Source organism: Megalobrama amblycephala, linkage group LG22 (genome assembly GCF_018812025.1).
Source record: "Megalobrama amblycephala isolate DHTTF-2021 linkage group LG22, ASM1881202v1, whole genome shotgun sequence".
Lineage (NCBI taxonomy): Eukaryota > Metazoa > Chordata > Actinopteri > Cypriniformes > Xenocyprididae > Megalobrama > Megalobrama amblycephala.
Window position 1 is genome coordinate 7,888,386 of NC_063065.1, and position 17,448 is coordinate 7,905,833.

Genomic DNA, 17,448 nt, shown 5'->3' on the forward strand with positions numbered 1-17,448 from the left:
GGCATGGTCCTCACAACACACTGCCTGAAGGTCACAAGACACAGTGATATCATAGACCGCCTTTGCATTACTTAAAACTATTTTTTATTTTTAATTTTTGCAATATTTTGCTGCAATAAAAAAAAAAAAAAAAAAGTCGATTTGATCAGGAACTTTTGTTATGGGCTGGGTTTTAAAAGATACTAAGCCATAATCACACTCCAGTGTTGATTTTGAAATGAAGCAGACAACTTTTCTGCAGTGTTGAATACCTTTGGTAAAGGGCAGCAGGCCCAGGAGCCTTCTTCTGTTTTACAGCAGGTGGTTCCGCTTGCACACGCTACTGTGTCATTACAGGGAACTACTTTCTCTGCAGACAGAAAGAGCGATAAATAGATGGACCGATGCATATTCTATACTGATCCGTTTCAACATGCTCAAAGTACAGAATGGTTTGAGATACGAGGTTCAAATACACACTGAAAAACTTGCACAAAGATAAAATAAATGAATTTCACCTCTAGGCTTCAGGGCAGTGACAGCTGGGATCTTAGTGGCCATTTCCGTGATGCCATTGGCTGACAAACACATACTATGGACAAGGTCACAGGTCGTGCCCTCTGGGCAGCAGTGAAAATGATCAGAGCAACACACAGCCTACAGTTAAAAAAAAAAAAAAAAAAAAAAAAAAAAACACATTTACATTTGTTGATTCAAGCTAATGTTGAGTAAAATACATGCAAACCACAGGAGAACCATAAAATTCAACTTTCAACCCTATAGAAAAATATTTAAATATACATTAGGACAAACATGAAGCACCTTTGGCATTGGGCAGCATCCATAGCTGCCGGTTTCTAGTTCACAGCACGTTGTATCCTCTGGACATGTGGAATTCTTATCTGGACAGATCACTACCCACATAAACACACACACACACACACACACACACACACACACGAGGCATCAGTTTCAACAAAGACACTTGATGAATAATGAACAGATATAAATAATACATAAAATAGTGCTTGTAGATTTAAAAAAAAAAAAAAAACATCTTACCATCTCTAATAACACTGAAGTCTGCATGTGGATCAACTGCAGAAACATGAATATAATATAAAAACACTCATAAACAGGTGTGAGAAACTGACAAGCCAACTTAAGTATTTTCTACTACTTCCATAAAAGTACTTCAAATTAGTTCATGAAATTTTATACCGTTTTATGTCCCAGTGAACAAGACATAAAATATGCATGTGAAGCTTTTAGAACAATAATAATTAATAATGAAAGCAAAATCATGAAAGCTATTTGTCCTCAATACTCACATTGCTGATAGCAGAAAAGCATTATCTAATGTTTTGCTATTATTGTAAATATGTGGCAAGTATTTGAGGAGCACCATCTTAAATCATTCCCAGCTTTTCATTTTTATATTTTATTGTTTCATAAAAAATGTTTTCCCATTGTCATATCTGCAATGATATTGTGTGATTATAACAGTGACTAATATATAACACCATTCAAAAGTTTGGGGTCAGTATGATTTTTTTTTTTAAGGAATTAAGTAAATTAGCAATTACTTCTTCATCGAAAGTCACAGTAAAGACATTTATAACTTTACAAAAGATTTCAAATAAATGCTGTTCTTTCTATCATCAAATAATCCTGAAAAGAAAAGGAAGAAATGTTTCAAATCAGCATATTAGAATGATTTCTGAAGGATCATGTGACACTGAAGATTGGAGCAATGATGCTGAAAATTCAGCTTTGATCACAGAAATAAATTACATTTTAAAATATATTCACATAGAAAACAGTTATTTTAAAATGCAATAATATTCCACAATATTACCGTTTTTACTGTGTTATCAAATAAATGCAGCTTTGGGGAGCATAAAAGACTTCTTTCAAAAACATGAAAAAAAAAAATCTTACCAACCCCAAACTTTTGAACGGTGGGGTAAATCTTAAATTCCTGTATTATGGCTGACACAATGCCAATAAAAGCAATTTAATGCCAAATGAAGTAAAACTGTCATATTTCCCACCATCATACCTGCTTTTTTCTCAAATGGTTTCCTACGAGAAGCAGCGAATTTCCTCCAGAAGGGGGACGAACCATAGATGGCCGACACACACATTGAATGCACAAGGTCACATTTGGTTCCATAAGGACAGCAGTGCTGCTTATCTTCACAGCAAACGGCCTAAACACACACAGATGCAAACATTACCATATGCATGTAACAACATTCCTGAATAGAAATATGATCAAACCGGTGCTGTACATTTTTCATAGGACAGCAGCCCCAGCTCCCATCAGGCATCTCGCAGCAGGTGGTGTCATCGGGACACTCAGACTCCTGATCTGGACAAACTACTGCTTTCTAGAAATAAAAAAGGATTCAAAGCTGAGTATTTACTCAAGGCTTATCTGAAATTGTGGCTGTGCAGGTATGTGTATTACCTGCGTTATGGCGACTCTTTCCACCCAGTCTAAAGAGTGTGTTTTATTCACACACTTAGAGTGCTCCAGGTCACACAGAGTGCCCTGATAACAGCAATGCAAGTGATCGGAGCAGCACTCTGCCTGTAAACACACATACAAACAAGAGTCATTCCATATGAATGTACTTTACTGGTCTTGGAATAGTTAGTAGTAGAATTGTTGAATAGAAGAATAGTAGAATCTACTGTGGAACACAAGAGATGTTTTAAAGTAACCGAAAAGAACTATGTTTGCATGATTGAATCATTGTCCCGTTATCAGTACTGCTTTAAAACAATCTGTATTATATAAAGGGCTATTTAAATAAAGATGGCTTAAGAAAAAGTCTTTATGCAACAACATAAGGGTGAGTACATGATGACAGGATGTTCTTTTGTTGGCTGCAATGAAAAGGAACAAAGTAAATCATTAACACTGTCTTAAACACTAAAAGAATGAAAAGAAATTCACTTAATAGTGTAAAGTCCTTTAGTTTTACACTGTTCAGAAGTTTGGATTCAGTAATATTTTTGTTTTAAAAGAAATTAATACTTTTATTTGGCAATGATCCATTAAGTTGATCAACAAAGTGTCAGTAAAGACATTTATAATGTTACAAAAGATTTTATTTTCAAGAATGTGGTTCTTTTGAACTTTCTATTCATCAAAGAACCTTGAAAAATGTATCAGTTTTCACAAAAATATTAAGCAGCACAACTGTTTTCAACATTGATAATAATAATAAATGTTTTTTGAGCAACAAATCAGTATATTAGAATGATTTCTGAAGGATCATATGACACTGAAGACTGGAGTAATGATGCTGAAAATTCAGCTTTTCATCACAAATTACATTTTAAAAATTGTATAACAATAGAAATATGTTATTTTAAGTTTCAAATAGTTTTTACTCAAATGCAACTTTGGTGAAAATAAGAAACTTTTTTCATAAACATTAAAAAAATCTTACCAAACAACAGGAACTGATTCTCTGGTGTTGTTCGGTCATTTTAAACAGGAAAAAAAAAAAAAAAAAAAAAACGATAATTCATCGGTATGGTGACTTTTGCGGCAGTCGCTATGTGAACACAATTTTTTTTTTTTTTTTTAAATGTGCATGCAGGATTAATACAGCTTTAATTGAAAAGTAATACAAATTATAAAAAAACATTTGCATTATTTTTTAAATGGGAAAAAAATTGATCATATTTATTGCATAAATATCAATTAGTACCATGAAATTCTCTCAAAATAAAAAAGAAAAAATATTATTGAACAAAAATATATTATATTAATTTTAAATAAAATAAAAAAAAGGGTTATATTTCACGTGTTCCATCACTTTTGACCACGGAAAAAAAAGCGCGTGCAGAATTAATACAGCTTTAATTTAAAAGTAATAAAAAAATTTTAAAATTTGCATTCTTTTTAATTGGAAAAAATTGATCACAATTATTGCATAAATATTAATTGCTACCATGAAATTCTCTCAAAATACAAAAAATATAAAAGAAAAAAATATTATTGAACAAAAATATATTACATTGATTTTAAATAAAATGTTTAAAAAGTTACATTTCAGGTGTTCAGTCACTTTTGATCATGAACAAAATAAATAAATAAATAAATAAATAAACAATACCAGAATTTTATATATTTATTTGATTTCAATTTAAAATATATTCAAAAAGAACATTCACAATATTATGATTTTTTTTTTACTGTATTTATGATCAAACAAATGCATTTGAGCATAAGAAATATATATATATATATATATATATATATATATATATATATATATATATATATATATATATATATATATATATATATATATATATTATTTATTTATTATTATTTTTTTAAATCCTACCAAACCCAAACTTTTGACCAGTAGTGTAACTCCCAAACACACACACACACACACATAGCTGGAAGAATGTCTTACGTTGGGTAGTGGACAGCAACCATATCCTCCTGATGGTGTTTGACAGCAGGTGTTTCCATCTTCACACATCCCTCCATCAGGACAAATCAGAGCGACGCACACGTTCAGACACACACATAGTAACACTACAACACCCGCACGCACCTGAAACACAGGAAACGACCGTGAACTGAACATTATTTGATTCTGTGTTCATTATGACACTATCAAGACAAAACCTGCATGGTGACAAGAAAATTTTGATTAGCTTTACAAACACTTTAAATATATAGTATAAATCTGCTGATACATAAGGATTGTGGAGGAATGTCTGGTAGAATTTAGTGGGAAGTGAATTTTATTTTCCACTTATTTAAAACATTGCACATGTCTGAGTGTCTTAGTCAGCTGACCAACGAACATAACGGATTACAACATTTGACAAAAGAGTCTCTTAAAGAGGAACATTTCCCAATGTGTCCATTTAGTGAGGAATACAACAATGATAAACACACCGCTGACGGTCTCATGACATTTCCAGGTCACGTCTGGTTGATATACAATCACTTCAGCAGACTTTAGACTTATTAAAAGACTATATTGTGTCAAAATGGAAAAAGCTCTGTTGGATTATTTGGAGTATTAGAGCTTTACATCACACAATTAAAGAAATATTAAGAAAACTACAACATAATACTCACCATTGTGTGTGTGACTGTGCTGACCCACAAAACTAACGCTCTTCAAATGTTCAGATGCAAACCCATGAACAACTTTCTTGCGCTGTAACACAAAACATAACAATGCATAACTAAATCCAGTTCATTCATACAGGGTTTGACACACAGGTGTGTTCGCAAAAGAGGTCAATTAATCATTAATTGAAGTGTTTATAATCATTGTGGTGTTTGACCCCATATAAAAACTGCAGTTCACATATACACACACATATATATCTATATCTATATATATCTATATCTCATCATACTCGCACACAATGCATTAAATAAGCACTAATGTTTATGCACTATTACTATGAAGGGACCACCGGGAAATGTGTATTAATATTTATACGTTTAACAGTCAGACACACCCCTATAAAAATAAAATAAATGAATATACCGCTATTTTAAAGACACTGACAACAAAGTGTTTGCAAATTTACTTATGTTTATCTTAGCCTCTGCTTATTTTTATCAGATAATCTCATCTCAGAGCGAATGTATATCCACCAAAGCTTCGATGTGTGTTAGTTAAGCAGTTAATATAGCTTTAAAAGCTGTCTTTGAGAGGCACTAAGTATGTTTGGTTTCATCAGTAATTATTGATGCTGTAATGTAACGTTCTTATTGTTTCCGACGGAAGCGCGTGAGGAGCTCGACCGGAATAAACCCTCAACAAAGACTTGTTTTATTAAAAAACAAGATGACATATGTGTAAAGACACAGCATTTTCTTACCTTACAGTATTTTCACGAGGTCAGTGGGAAAAATCGCTGTAAAACTGGACGCTGTGAAGTGGATATAACGCTGCTCGCTGCTGAGTTTGACTTTATTTGTTTCTCACGTGACCGGAGAGCGTCATGTGACAGTGAGTCAGGCTTGTTTGTTCATTTAGTTTACAATGATTTGATAAAATGGTTTACATTATACAAACAATATATGAAAAACGAAAAAATATATAATAAAAATAAAACGTATTTAACAAAAATATAAAAATATCTCTAAAACTAATAAAATACTCGAAAATATTCAAATCAATTATAATAATATAAATAAAATACAAATAATATTACATGCTCTAATAGCTTTTTTGTTTTAAACATCCCCAAAAAAACGAAAATCATACCGTAAAAATGATTTGATAAAATTATTTACATTATGCAAATATATGAAGAATGAAAAAATAAAATAAAATAAAACGTATTACAAAAAAATTAACAAAAATATAAAAATATCTCTAAAACTAATAAAAATATTTGAAAATATTCAAATCAATTATAATAATATAAATAAAATGCAAATAATATTACATGCTATAATAGCCTTTTTGTTTTAAACATCCCCAAAAAACGAAAATCATACCGTAAAAATGATTTGATAAAATTATTTACATTATGCAAACAATATATGAAAAATGAAAAAAAAAAATAATAATAAAAATAAAACGAATTACAAAAAAATTAACAAAAATATAAAAATATCTCTAAAACTAATACAAATATTTGAAAATATTCAAATCAATGATAATAATATAAATAAAATGCAAAAAAATATTACATGCTCTAATAGCCTTTTTGTTTTAAACATCCCAAAAAAAAGAAAATTATATCATAAAAATGATTTGATAAAATGATTTACATTATGCAAATATATGAAAAAGAAAAAAATATAATAAAAATAAAACGTGTTACAATTTTTTTTACAAAAATATAAAAATATCTCTAAAACTAATAAAATATCCGAAAATATTCAAATCAATTATAATAATATAAATAAAATACAAATAATATTGCATGCTATAATAGCCTTTTTGTTTTAAACGTCACAAAAAAAATGAAAATCATACTGTAAAAATGATTTGATAAATTATTTACATTATGCAAATATATGAAAAATGGAAAAAAAATATATAATGTATTACAAAATATGTAACAAAAATATAAAAATATTCAAATCAATTATAATATAAATAAAATGCAAATAATATTACATGCTATAATAGCCTTTTTGTCTTAAACATGCAAAAAACGAAAATCATACCGTAAACTTTGAGTCAAAAAAATGTCGAGGTCATATATTCCACCCCACCAACATAAATATTATGAATGATGCACATCATATCTCACACTTACAGAAGGGGGCGGTAATGCGCTGCTCACCTCTGCGCGCCACCGCTGAACGAAAGACAGAAGTTGTGTTGTTGTTGTCAGGATGTGTCGCCAGTGTTTTGTGATTTAAACATGTCGTGTGCAGCTGTGGATTGTACTAATCGTCCCTCACCAGGGTCCAGTATTAGTTTTCATCGGTCAGTTGGTTATTTAACTTATTTAACCGTCCAGTCACGTTGTCAAAACTGTGTTTGTCTTTAGATCAATCGCGTGCAATTCATATATGTATACATATTAAGAATTATGTCTTGTAATGAATAATAACGATAACATTTTGTGTATGTTAATTGTTTTTTTTTTTGTTTTTTTGAAAAAGTAGCCCATTTAATAACCTAAATGTGCAAAATAGCTAGTAAGAGAAATATTAATGTAGCACCCAGGTGAAAAAATACTATAGTAATTTATAGTAAATACTATAATGTTTTTGAACCATACTATAGTAAATTGTAGTATACTGTATATATTATACTATTTACAACACTTTGTTAATTAATGCTATGCATAAAGTAGTATTAACTATAGTGAACTGATAAACTGTAATAAATACTTTAGTATACTTTAGTTTTTACTACAGTAAACTGTAGTGTATATTGTAGTATAATATACCCTATAGCTGTAGAAAACTTAGTACAGTATTGGGTAATTTGTTTATATTACTATATTTGTTATATTATCACAGCAAGTATAGAAATACCACAACAAATTAATTCAAATAATTTACTATAGTATGGTTCAAAAACACTATATTATTTACTATAAATTACTATAGTATTTTTACTATAGTACCAGGAGGTTCTATAGTAAAACACTTAAAACCTTATTTAAAAAATAAATAAATAAAAAGTTAAAATGATAGTTTACCAAAATCCCATTCCCAGTTCAAATCCCTTTTCTGTTAAATACAAAAAGTGATTTTTTTATTATTATTCTAAGAATAATACTACTTTTCTGATATGGCTTTTTTATTTTATCTGATTGGCAGTCTCTCCCATTCTCTAATCCATCTATCCATTAATTTCCCTCACAGTTTCCCATTAGGTGATAAAGATCGGCTGCATCGGTGGATGGCGAACATGAGACGTCACAATTTCAAGCCATCTCCATATTCGCGCATATGTTCCCATCACTTTGAAGACAGCTGTTTCTACAAGAACAACAAAGGTCAAGTGTGCCTTGCTAAAACGGCTGTTCCCACCAAATTTTCATCCCTGACTCCTTTAAGATGGCATGGTCCAAATTATATAAAAGGCGGAAGAAATATGGAAAATTATGAAAATCATGAATTTCATACTTACAGTCTGAAAAGTGATTCCAAAAGAAAGTTTGTGGAGGAGGAGGTCGTTTTAGATGAGTTTGTGAAAGAGGAAGACGCTTCGGATCCGGACATGGATGAATCCAGTGGGACGCCAGTGATTTATCCCACTGAAATATGTGTCACTGCAGTTAGACATGATCACTGCTACCGTTCTTGGTCTTCAGACTCAATGGCAGAAAAGCAAGAGATCGAATCGGCAAAGAAGCTGAAGCACAATTTGAACTTGGTCCTGGGAAAGATGGAGGCCTGCAGAAAAAAAATTAAACTGAAGAACGCCACGATTAAAAGGTTAAAGAGAAAAGTGACCTCGCTGTCCTCTGTTATTTCAGAGTTAAAAGCAAAAAATCTCATAGAGACCAAAAAAATGTAAGTATATGCCATGTTTATTTCCAAATCTGTCATCATTTACAGATCTTTTTTATTCTGAAACATAACAGAAATGTCTTTTTCATGCAGTGACAAGGTGACGTTCAGTTTTGAGTGAGGATTTATCAGATGAAATATGAATATTTTGTCTCTCACAGCTGAAAGGATCTAGATCACGGGCTCCAGCCTAAAGCTGTAAAAAAAACTCGGCTTGGATGGGGAAGTGGTGTTTTGTTCTGCCAGCGTTTTCCCAGTCATTTCCACCGTTCCGCAGCAGACACATTGGTCGATAATGCTCGGGAAATGACCTGAGAAGTCGATTTGTTCAGGAGGATGAAGAGATCTCAGATGAAGAGATATCAGAAGAACACATAAAAAATAGCACCTTATTAGGCGACATGCAAGAAGCCCTGCAAGAACCAGCACAAATGTCAACATGGATGGTGCTTGTGTCACTGTTTTTCTCAGGGATGTTGAAATGTAGTTCTGTAATTACATGATTCATTTGTTGGCGGCTTATGTTCCGCGTCCACTTTTTTATGTTGTACAGTTTGTAATTTTCTTAATAAATATTCAACATCAAAGTTCTTCTGATGCAGCAAATTGAATATAATCACTACAGCACAAGTTTAGCAAAGAAAAAAGCTGATCATTTCAATACAGTTTTTCATTAAGTCGGATACATTGATGTGCTGTCAAAATTAACATGGTAATTAGACTAGTTTTCCAGGCTCTTGGCACCATTTGCATTAATATATTTATAAGAAAATCATATGCAACATTTTACATTAGTCTCATTAGTTAACTACATGAGTTAACATGAACTAACAATGAACATCTACAGCATTAATTAATGATACTTCCAACATGAACTAAATCTAAAGTTTTAAAAAATGTATAGGATTAGCAAATTTTAAAGTTGTATTTGATAGCAGTAGTTGATGCACTGTCAGCTAACATGAAAAATCAATCAAATTGTATTTTTACATTCTTGAAAAAAAAAGATATTGCTCATTTTTAGTTCATGTTAGCTAATGCATTAAATAGATCTTATTGTAAAGTTTAAGCAAATTATCTTTTTGAAACTGCATAAATAGTTGTAAGATATTTAAGAATAATTTAAATGATAATTAAACAGATTTGGATTAGCATCAGTTCATGTTTTGTTGAGCTGATTTTGCTGAGAGTTGTATAATAAAGTTACTTATTTTCAAAGGAGGACATTTAAAAAAAAAAATGCAACATATTCTGGGTCAAGATGTGGCATTAATAAATCAACCACATGGATTTAATTTTTAACTCAGTAAATTTAGCCAATACAATATAGACAGTATTTGGTAATTTCCAGCTTTAAAGGATTAGTTCACTTTAAAATGAAAATTAGCCCAAGATTTACTCACCCTCAAGCCATCTTAGGTGTATATGACTTCTTTCTGATAAACACAATCTGAGTTATATTAATAAATATCCTGATACGTCCAAGCTTTATAATGGCAGTGAACGGGACCCACGAGTATGAAGCTCAAGAAAGTGCATCCATCCATTATAAACGTATATAAAGTCCTTCTGAAGCAAAACGATGCATTTGTGTAAGAAAAATATCCATATTTAACAAGTCATAAAGTAAAATATTTAGCTTCCGCCAGATATACAGTTGTATTTTTTTTAGAAAATGACCGATCAATTCTCTAGATAAGACTCTTATTCCTCGTCTGGGATCGTTTAAAGCCCTTTGAAGCTGCACTGAAACTGACATTTTGAACTTCAACCGTTTGGAGTTCATTGAAGTCCACTATAAGGAGAAAAATCCTGGAATGTTTTCATCAAAAAACCTTAATTTATTTTCGACTGAAGAAAGAAAGACATGAACATCTTGGATGACATGGGGGTGAGTAAATTATCAGGAAATTTTATTTAAAAGTGAACTAATCCTTTAACCCCCTGGAGCCGTGTGGAGTACGTTTATAATGGATGGAGACACTTTCTTGAGCTTCATACTCATTGGTCCTGTTCACTGCCATTATAAAGCTCGGACGCATCAGGATATTTATTAATATAACCCCGATTGTGTTCATCAGAAAAAAGAAAGTCACACCTAGGATGGCTTGAGGGTGAGTAAAGCTTGGGGTAATTTCATTTTAAAGTGAACTAATCCTTTAAGGACACATCTCTACCCTGATCTCTTGTATAAATGAGGAACATAGACTCATTTTCAAATGCAAATTCACACATGATCAGAACACATGGAGCAATCCTTTAATAAACGTGCTACTTTGGGCAAGGTAGAAAATTAGGTAATTGTGCTGCTGAACAAAGATAAAAAAAAAAAAATTAAGAAAAATGTTTCTGTTTTGCCTTCAAATCATTCTGTACACATTAAAAGTCAAAGCAGAAAATGTAAAAGGTTACAGGTTCTCCTCAGTTTTTGCTCCATGGTTTTGCTCCTGGAGTTGGTTTGTTGTCGTCAGATGGGAATGTTTTGATCTTTTCCCCCTGAACACAGTCGTCTCCTCTCCGTTCTCTCCTTCTTCTTGCTCCAGTCTTCCCCTCTTCACAAAGTGCTGGATCCTGGACTCCAAACTCTCACAGCGCGGCCGCTCCAGAAGAGGCTGGTACTTCCTCTGCCTGGAGCCCTCCATGAGCCAGCACTGCAGAGAAGTCACCCCTAAAATACAAAAACAGAAAAATAACTGTTTCATAATGGTTTCTACTTTTTTTGATAAAAAGCATTCAGTATATGTTAGTATTTCACTCCAAACATCAATAGTTTCAATATGAACACACACCTGTGGTTGTGCTCTGAAGGCCTTGGATCATGCCGAGCAGAACCTGCGTCTTGACTGCATTCTGAACCCAGTGTTGGTGCATCGAGTTCAGGACGTGGTTCTCCTCCTCCGTTTCATTCCTCCAATGCACACCCTCGAAGTGGCAGTCATACAGAACCAAAGGGTAATCCACCGCCATACTACAAAACACAGGAACTAGAATTAAAGTTGGTATGAAACTGAAGTTGAGATCGTCTGTGACGTATATTCAAATGAAACGACTTCTCAAAGAAGACAAAAATGTGGGGCTGGATTCAATTTTGTCCATTTGGAATTGATTGGATGGTTGTGGTTTGCTATTGGTGGATCTCATGAGTGACAGGTTGTCCCGTCCTCGCACCAGTAAACGAAAAATAATTATCAATTTTGATTTCATGATGATTTTAAGGGTCACTAATTTAGTCATGAAAACTAAAATTCCTACAGGTCTGAAATGTAAGCACTAATCCAGTCTAAACCAAGAAATGATGGAAAAGCAATAAGCAACATCACATGGGATCCAGGCTTAGATGTGGAAATGTTGAAATAAAACCCACCTGTATTGAGGTTTCCTTGGGTTTTTCTCCACATCCAGCAGCTGATCAATGATTTCTGGAGCTTCGAGTTTCTGTCCAATCAGCAGCAGCAAAGCCATCATGCAGCGAACCTGGAAAAGCAAAGATCGGTTATGATCCGAATGGAATACTAGCTACTAATGAATACTGAATAGTGTAGTACTACATAATAAAGAGGTCATTTCAACAGATTTATACATTTATATCAACTTTTTTAACTCCAAGTTCCCAAAAGTTGTTTTTGAAACTTATTTTAATCTATGGACGCTCTTACTTTCTGTAAATAAAAAGAATAAATAATATTATTATTATTATTGTAATAATTTAATTAATTATTTTAATAGTTTTAGGAGCTCAACACTCTTCAGGGTTTTCTCTTTTTAGCCAATTAATTTACACGAGTCTTCCAGACATTTGTGATTTACTACATAGGGATATTAAGGATAAGAATTAAAAAAAAAAAAAAAAAAAAAAAAAAATCTTTACTCACAACTTCTACCAGAAAATATATTTTAGAGCTTGGCATAGCTAGTAAAATGCTCATGGAGTTTTAATATTTTATTCCAGGCAGGGTTATTATAGTTAACCAAATCTAAAACCATAAGAAAAATAAAACATTTTTGTTACTTGAAATAAAATATTTCAAAAATACATATTTCAGCTAGCTGCCAATGAAACATTTCTCATTTTCATTTAGTTTAACTTGATGTACTTAAATAACTAAAAAAAAAAAGAACTATATAAACATTAAAAAGAAAAAAACCTTATAAAATTGACAAGCAATTACTAAAATCTTAACAAAAATCAAGCTTATTCTAAAGCTTGTTTTATATCATTTACCCCCGGATAAGACTTAAGATAGTCACAGACTAAAATGCATGTTTGAGCTCTTTTAACTGAAATCAACTTGTACAGATATATCTTAAAGGTCCCATTTTTCGTGGTTTTTTGAAGCTTTGATTGTGTTTATAGTGTGCAATATAACATGTTCATGTTTCGCGTGTAAAAAAACACAGTATTTTTCACATAATTTACTTATCTGTATACCGCTGTTTCCACTGTCATAAAAACGGGCTGATGACTTCCTTGTTCTATGAAGTCCCTCCTTCAGAAATACGTAACGAGTTCTGATTGTGCCAGCGGTTCCTGTGTTGTGATTCGACAGCAGCTTAGCGAACCTTGCCCGGAAAGGTCACGCCTCTTACCATAACGTGGAGATGTACGCGCTCAGTGTTATTGTAAACATGTCTTTAATTTTACCCTATCAATTTGAGCCGGAATCAGACCCGGTGATTGGACTGCGGGATGAAAATAACAGCGTTTCGACGACATGGCGACAAACACACTCTACAAACGCAACTCTTGTGTATTCCTGTGGGCGGAGGTTAGTCAAAAACCTGTTTTAGTGACGTCATTAAAGAAGGAAGTAGAGGGATGTAGTCCAAACTGGCCGTTCGATGTAGGCGACTTCTGTTAAATAAAATATCTCGCTTGGCATTGAACTTTGAGCTTTAAAATTTTACAGATTTTATTTATACTCTAACAACAACATTACACACTAACTAAAGTTTGAAACATGGGATCACGAAGAACGGACCTTTAAAATATGAGTGCCATTGTTTTGTCTCGAGATGCACACCAGTAATGTTTTTTTCTAAGGCACGTTTATAAAAGCTACCTAAACATCCTAATTGAACTAAGGTTTAATACTGGCTTAATCTAAGCCCTGTCTGTGAAACCAGGCCTTTAAGTTTTAAATTAAGTTTGCTGAGGCCCCATAGTGGAGTACCAGGCCTCCAGCATGAGGTGGGCTCCTTACCTGATGATAGAGGAAAGCAAGACCTTTGACCTGGAAGACATAGAGTTGGTGAGGGTCATTAGGGCAGGTGGGGTTGAGTTGGGCTGGCTGGATGCTGGCAGACAAGATGGTCCTTTGGAATTGCAAGACTCCATTACCTACATCCATCTTACACAGGTTCCTGAAGTCATGTGTTCCCTCATACCTGCATGGCCAGGGAAACATAAAGAAGTCATTGTGCTCAGGCACTTAAAGGGACAGTTCACCCAAAAATGAACATTTTGACATCATTTACTCACCCTCATGAGTTTCTTTCTTCTGTTGAACACAAAAGAAGATATTTTAAAGAATGTTGGTATGAACAGTTGACGGTAGCCATTGAGGAAATACTATGGAAGACAATGGGGTCCATCAACTCTCTGGTTGCCAACATTCTTCAAAATATCTTCCTTTGTGTTCAAAAGAAGAAAGACTCATACAGGTTTGGAACAATATGAGTGATGTTTTTGAGATGTGGTTATAAGTGTCGAAGTTTTCATCTACTGACCGTTTAGCAGCCTCTGCCATGTTTTCCACATCCAAGTCTCCACGAGGAAAGTAGTATCTGTATGTTCTGGACTGGCAGTCAAAGCGTGCACTGAAGCCACTTTCTACAGGGGTCCATTGCAGGATCCTAATGTCCTGTGGCAGGACTCGATTAAGTATCTTCACATAGGGTAATTCTTCTGCAGAGGCCTTGGCTTTGACCTCCACGTCAGCCGGGACAGTCACACCTAAACCTCCTCCATACTGCGTGGAGCGCAGATCAATGGATATAACCTGGAGAAAAAAGTCAATATCAGGAACTGTACAGGACTGAATAAAATATGAAAATAAATGTATGAATATGCAGATCACAAAAAACTGCATAAATAAATGTAATGGCATGAATAATAATAATTATAAATATTATTATTATTTATTTTTAAATAAATCAAATGCATGTTGTGCTTTTAGTTGTTATAATCAAATGATAATTTATTATTGTGGCAAAATCAAATAATTAAAAATGGATTCTAAGTTATCAGGCACTGACAGAAATACATATATATATATATATATATATATATATATATATATATATATATATATATATATATATCAGGAATCCATGACTTTTAAAAATATGAAAATATATTTATGACTACATAAATCACAAAGAAAAGGCATAAATGTAATGCCATAAATATTATTATTATTATTATTATCATGATTATTAAAAATAATAATATTTATTGCATTAAATTTATGACATTTTTTGTGGTTTATGTAGTCATAAATATATTTTGAATTTTGAAAAGTCATGGATTCCTGATATATATCTGTATTTTTGTCAGTGCCTGATAACATTTTAATAATAATACATTTGTATTAAAATATTCACAATTCATCTTATGTTTTTAATTATAATTGAGTGGTTATTTATTATTGTGTCAAAATGACATAATTTAATAATAATTGGTTCTAAAATATAGATATAACCAAGAGAAAAAAAGTGAATATCATGAATCCATAAATAAAAAAAATAAAAAATTATGACTAGTCAGATCACAAAAAAATCATTGATGTAATGGCATAAATAATAATAATTACTACTACAATATTTGCAATTCATATTATGCATTTAGTTTGACAAAATAATAAGTAATCATTAGATTATAGCAATGTAAAATAATTAAAAAATGGTTCTAAATACAAGTTATCAGACACAATTTACAGAAATATAAATTGGTTGGATATAACCTGAATATCAAGAATCCATAACTTTACAAAATATAAAAACAATATATTTAGATCACAAAAAACTGTAATAACAATTATTGTTTTTAAAATATTTGTCATTCATGTTATTCTTGCAGTTCTTACAGTGTAATTATTATAATTGTGTCAAAATTAAATAAGTAACAACTGGTTCTAAATATGGGTTATCAGGCACTGACAGAAAAATAAATGATATTGTGTCAGCTCTATAAAACATAATTGTTTAATTTCTATTTTCCACAATTGTGGGGAACCCTGAAAAATAAGAAAACATGATGAATATCATAACTCGTTCAAATCTGATCACAGTACCTGAGAGAAAGCACTGACTCCTTTATCTGTGCGGCCGCAGCGATGATAGTTGGAGGTCTGTCTGTCCTGGATCAGTTTAGTCTTCAGCAGTGCCTCAAACAGCCGGGCTTCAACAGTGTTGTCTGTGTTTTCTTGGACGGCGAAGCCCTGATATTGCCAGCCGAGGTATGCCAGCCGCAGTGCCACATGTCTGCGAGGGTGTGCAGAGAAGTCAAAGGGCCTCTCTGCTCCTCGTTTCTTCTGCTTGGATCTGTTCTCTTCACCTTCCTGAGGTTTGAAGCTGTCTGATGCTTCAGTCCTCTCCTCTGTCCCAGCTCCATCTCTCTCTACTTTCAGCTGAGCTTTCAGTCTCCCCACCTCCTCCTCTAAAGCCTTCACTCGAGCCAGCAGAACCTCCTCTGACATGGTTACAATAAACACAGATCTGTGAAATAAATAAATAACAGAGAGATTTTCACTACAATGTGTGCATGTATATGAGTGCAGTTCTTACTTATGTTAACAATAAACAGAGATTTGAGCAGTAATTCACAGGGAGCTTCACATATCATCAGTGTATAATGACATTATTTAATTAGGTACATGTAAGCAGTTGTCAAACAGATGCTCCTGTAGAATCTATAGAGACCTGGAGGTGCAAATCTCCACGTGTTTGTTTGCTCAACTTTCTGGGCTTCCTTATCATTTCATAAACATATAGTTTATAAAACTACAAAATATTTTAATTTAATTTTACTTACATCCTTCTCGAAGCTTCATGAAAATAGCGAAATTACAAATTCTGAACAGTAACTTTTAAACGCAGCATTGGCTTCCGTCAAGCCAACCTTCAAAATAAAAGTCTTGACGCATTTACTCTGGCATGTTGGAGATTTTGCACTGATTTATTCCAATGAATGTGCTATGTCTATCTTCCTCATTATTTAAAATAAATAAAATAAAAAAATAAAAAATAAAATTGATACATGCATTCTGTTACTTTACTGTAGTTGATTTAATAGTTTGTTAAATAACAATGTAATTATTATTATTATTATACATAATAAATATAATTTATCACTATGACCTAATTATTATAATAATTAAGTATATTTAGCATTTATTTAAATATATGCTGTCTATCTTCCTCATTATTTAAAATACAAAAACTAAAATAAATAAAATAAAAAATAAAATAAAACTGAT

General features: G+C 32.4%; 3 protein-coding genes across 4 annotated transcripts in view; 1 reads left to right on the forward strand and 2 right to left on the reverse strand.

Moving 5' to 3' along the window:
- Positions 1–6,014, reverse strand: part of grnb (granulin b) — a 12,964-nt gene extending 6,950 nt beyond the window's left edge. The window contains exons 1-11 of the mRNA XM_048175462.1: positions 5,863–6,014; positions 5,105–5,186; positions 4,425–4,568; positions 2,453–2,575; positions 2,274–2,372; positions 2,042–2,192; positions 1,042–1,077; positions 802–893; positions 498–636; positions 252–349; positions 1–24 (exon numbers count right to left, since the gene is read on the reverse strand). The exon at positions 1–24 is cut by the window's left edge and continues 213 nt beyond it. Coding sequence (XP_048031419.1) covers positions 1–24; positions 252–349; positions 498–636; positions 802–893; positions 1,042–1,077; positions 2,042–2,192; positions 2,274–2,372; positions 2,453–2,575; positions 4,425–4,568; positions 5,105–5,107 — 909 coding nt within the window. The 5' untranslated portion in view covers positions 5,108–5,186; positions 5,863–6,014. The remainder of the gene's footprint in view (positions 25–251; positions 350–497; positions 637–801; positions 894–1,041; positions 1,078–2,041; positions 2,193–2,273; positions 2,373–2,452; positions 2,576–4,424; positions 4,569–5,104; positions 5,187–5,862) is intronic.
- Positions 6,015–7,272: 1,258 nt separating this feature from the next.
- si:ch211-40k21.9 (THAP domain-containing protein) lies at positions 7,273–9,551 on the forward strand. 2 transcript variants are annotated; one of them, XM_048175248.1, is made up of 3 exons: positions 7,273–7,430; positions 8,321–8,974; positions 9,065–9,551. In XM_048175248.1, the coding sequence occupies exons 1-3, from the start codon at positions 7,366–7,368 to the stop codon at positions 9,090–9,092; spliced, it is 747 nt and encodes a 248-aa protein (XP_048031205.1). In that variant the 5' UTR covers positions 7,273–7,365; the 3' UTR covers positions 9,093–9,551. The 2 variants fall into 2 exon arrangements, with proteins under 2 accessions (XP_048031205.1, XP_048031207.1); XM_048175250.1 differs by having other exon boundaries at positions 9,133–9,551.
- Positions 9,552–11,210: 1,659 nt separating this feature from the next.
- On the reverse strand, positions 11,211–17,145 carry pus3 (pseudouridylate synthase 3). Its single transcript, XM_048175161.1, has 7 exons — positions 17,004–17,145; positions 16,264–16,687; positions 14,699–14,970; positions 14,173–14,356; positions 12,336–12,445; positions 11,761–11,939; positions 11,211–11,639 (listed from the first exon to the last, which is right to left on the reverse strand). Exons 2-7 carry the CDS (start codon positions 16,666–16,668, stop codon positions 11,380–11,382), a joined length of 1,410 nt encoding a protein of 469 aa, XP_048031118.1. The 5' UTR covers positions 16,669–16,687; positions 17,004–17,145; the 3' UTR covers positions 11,211–11,379.
- Positions 17,146–17,448: the final 303 nt, after the last annotated feature.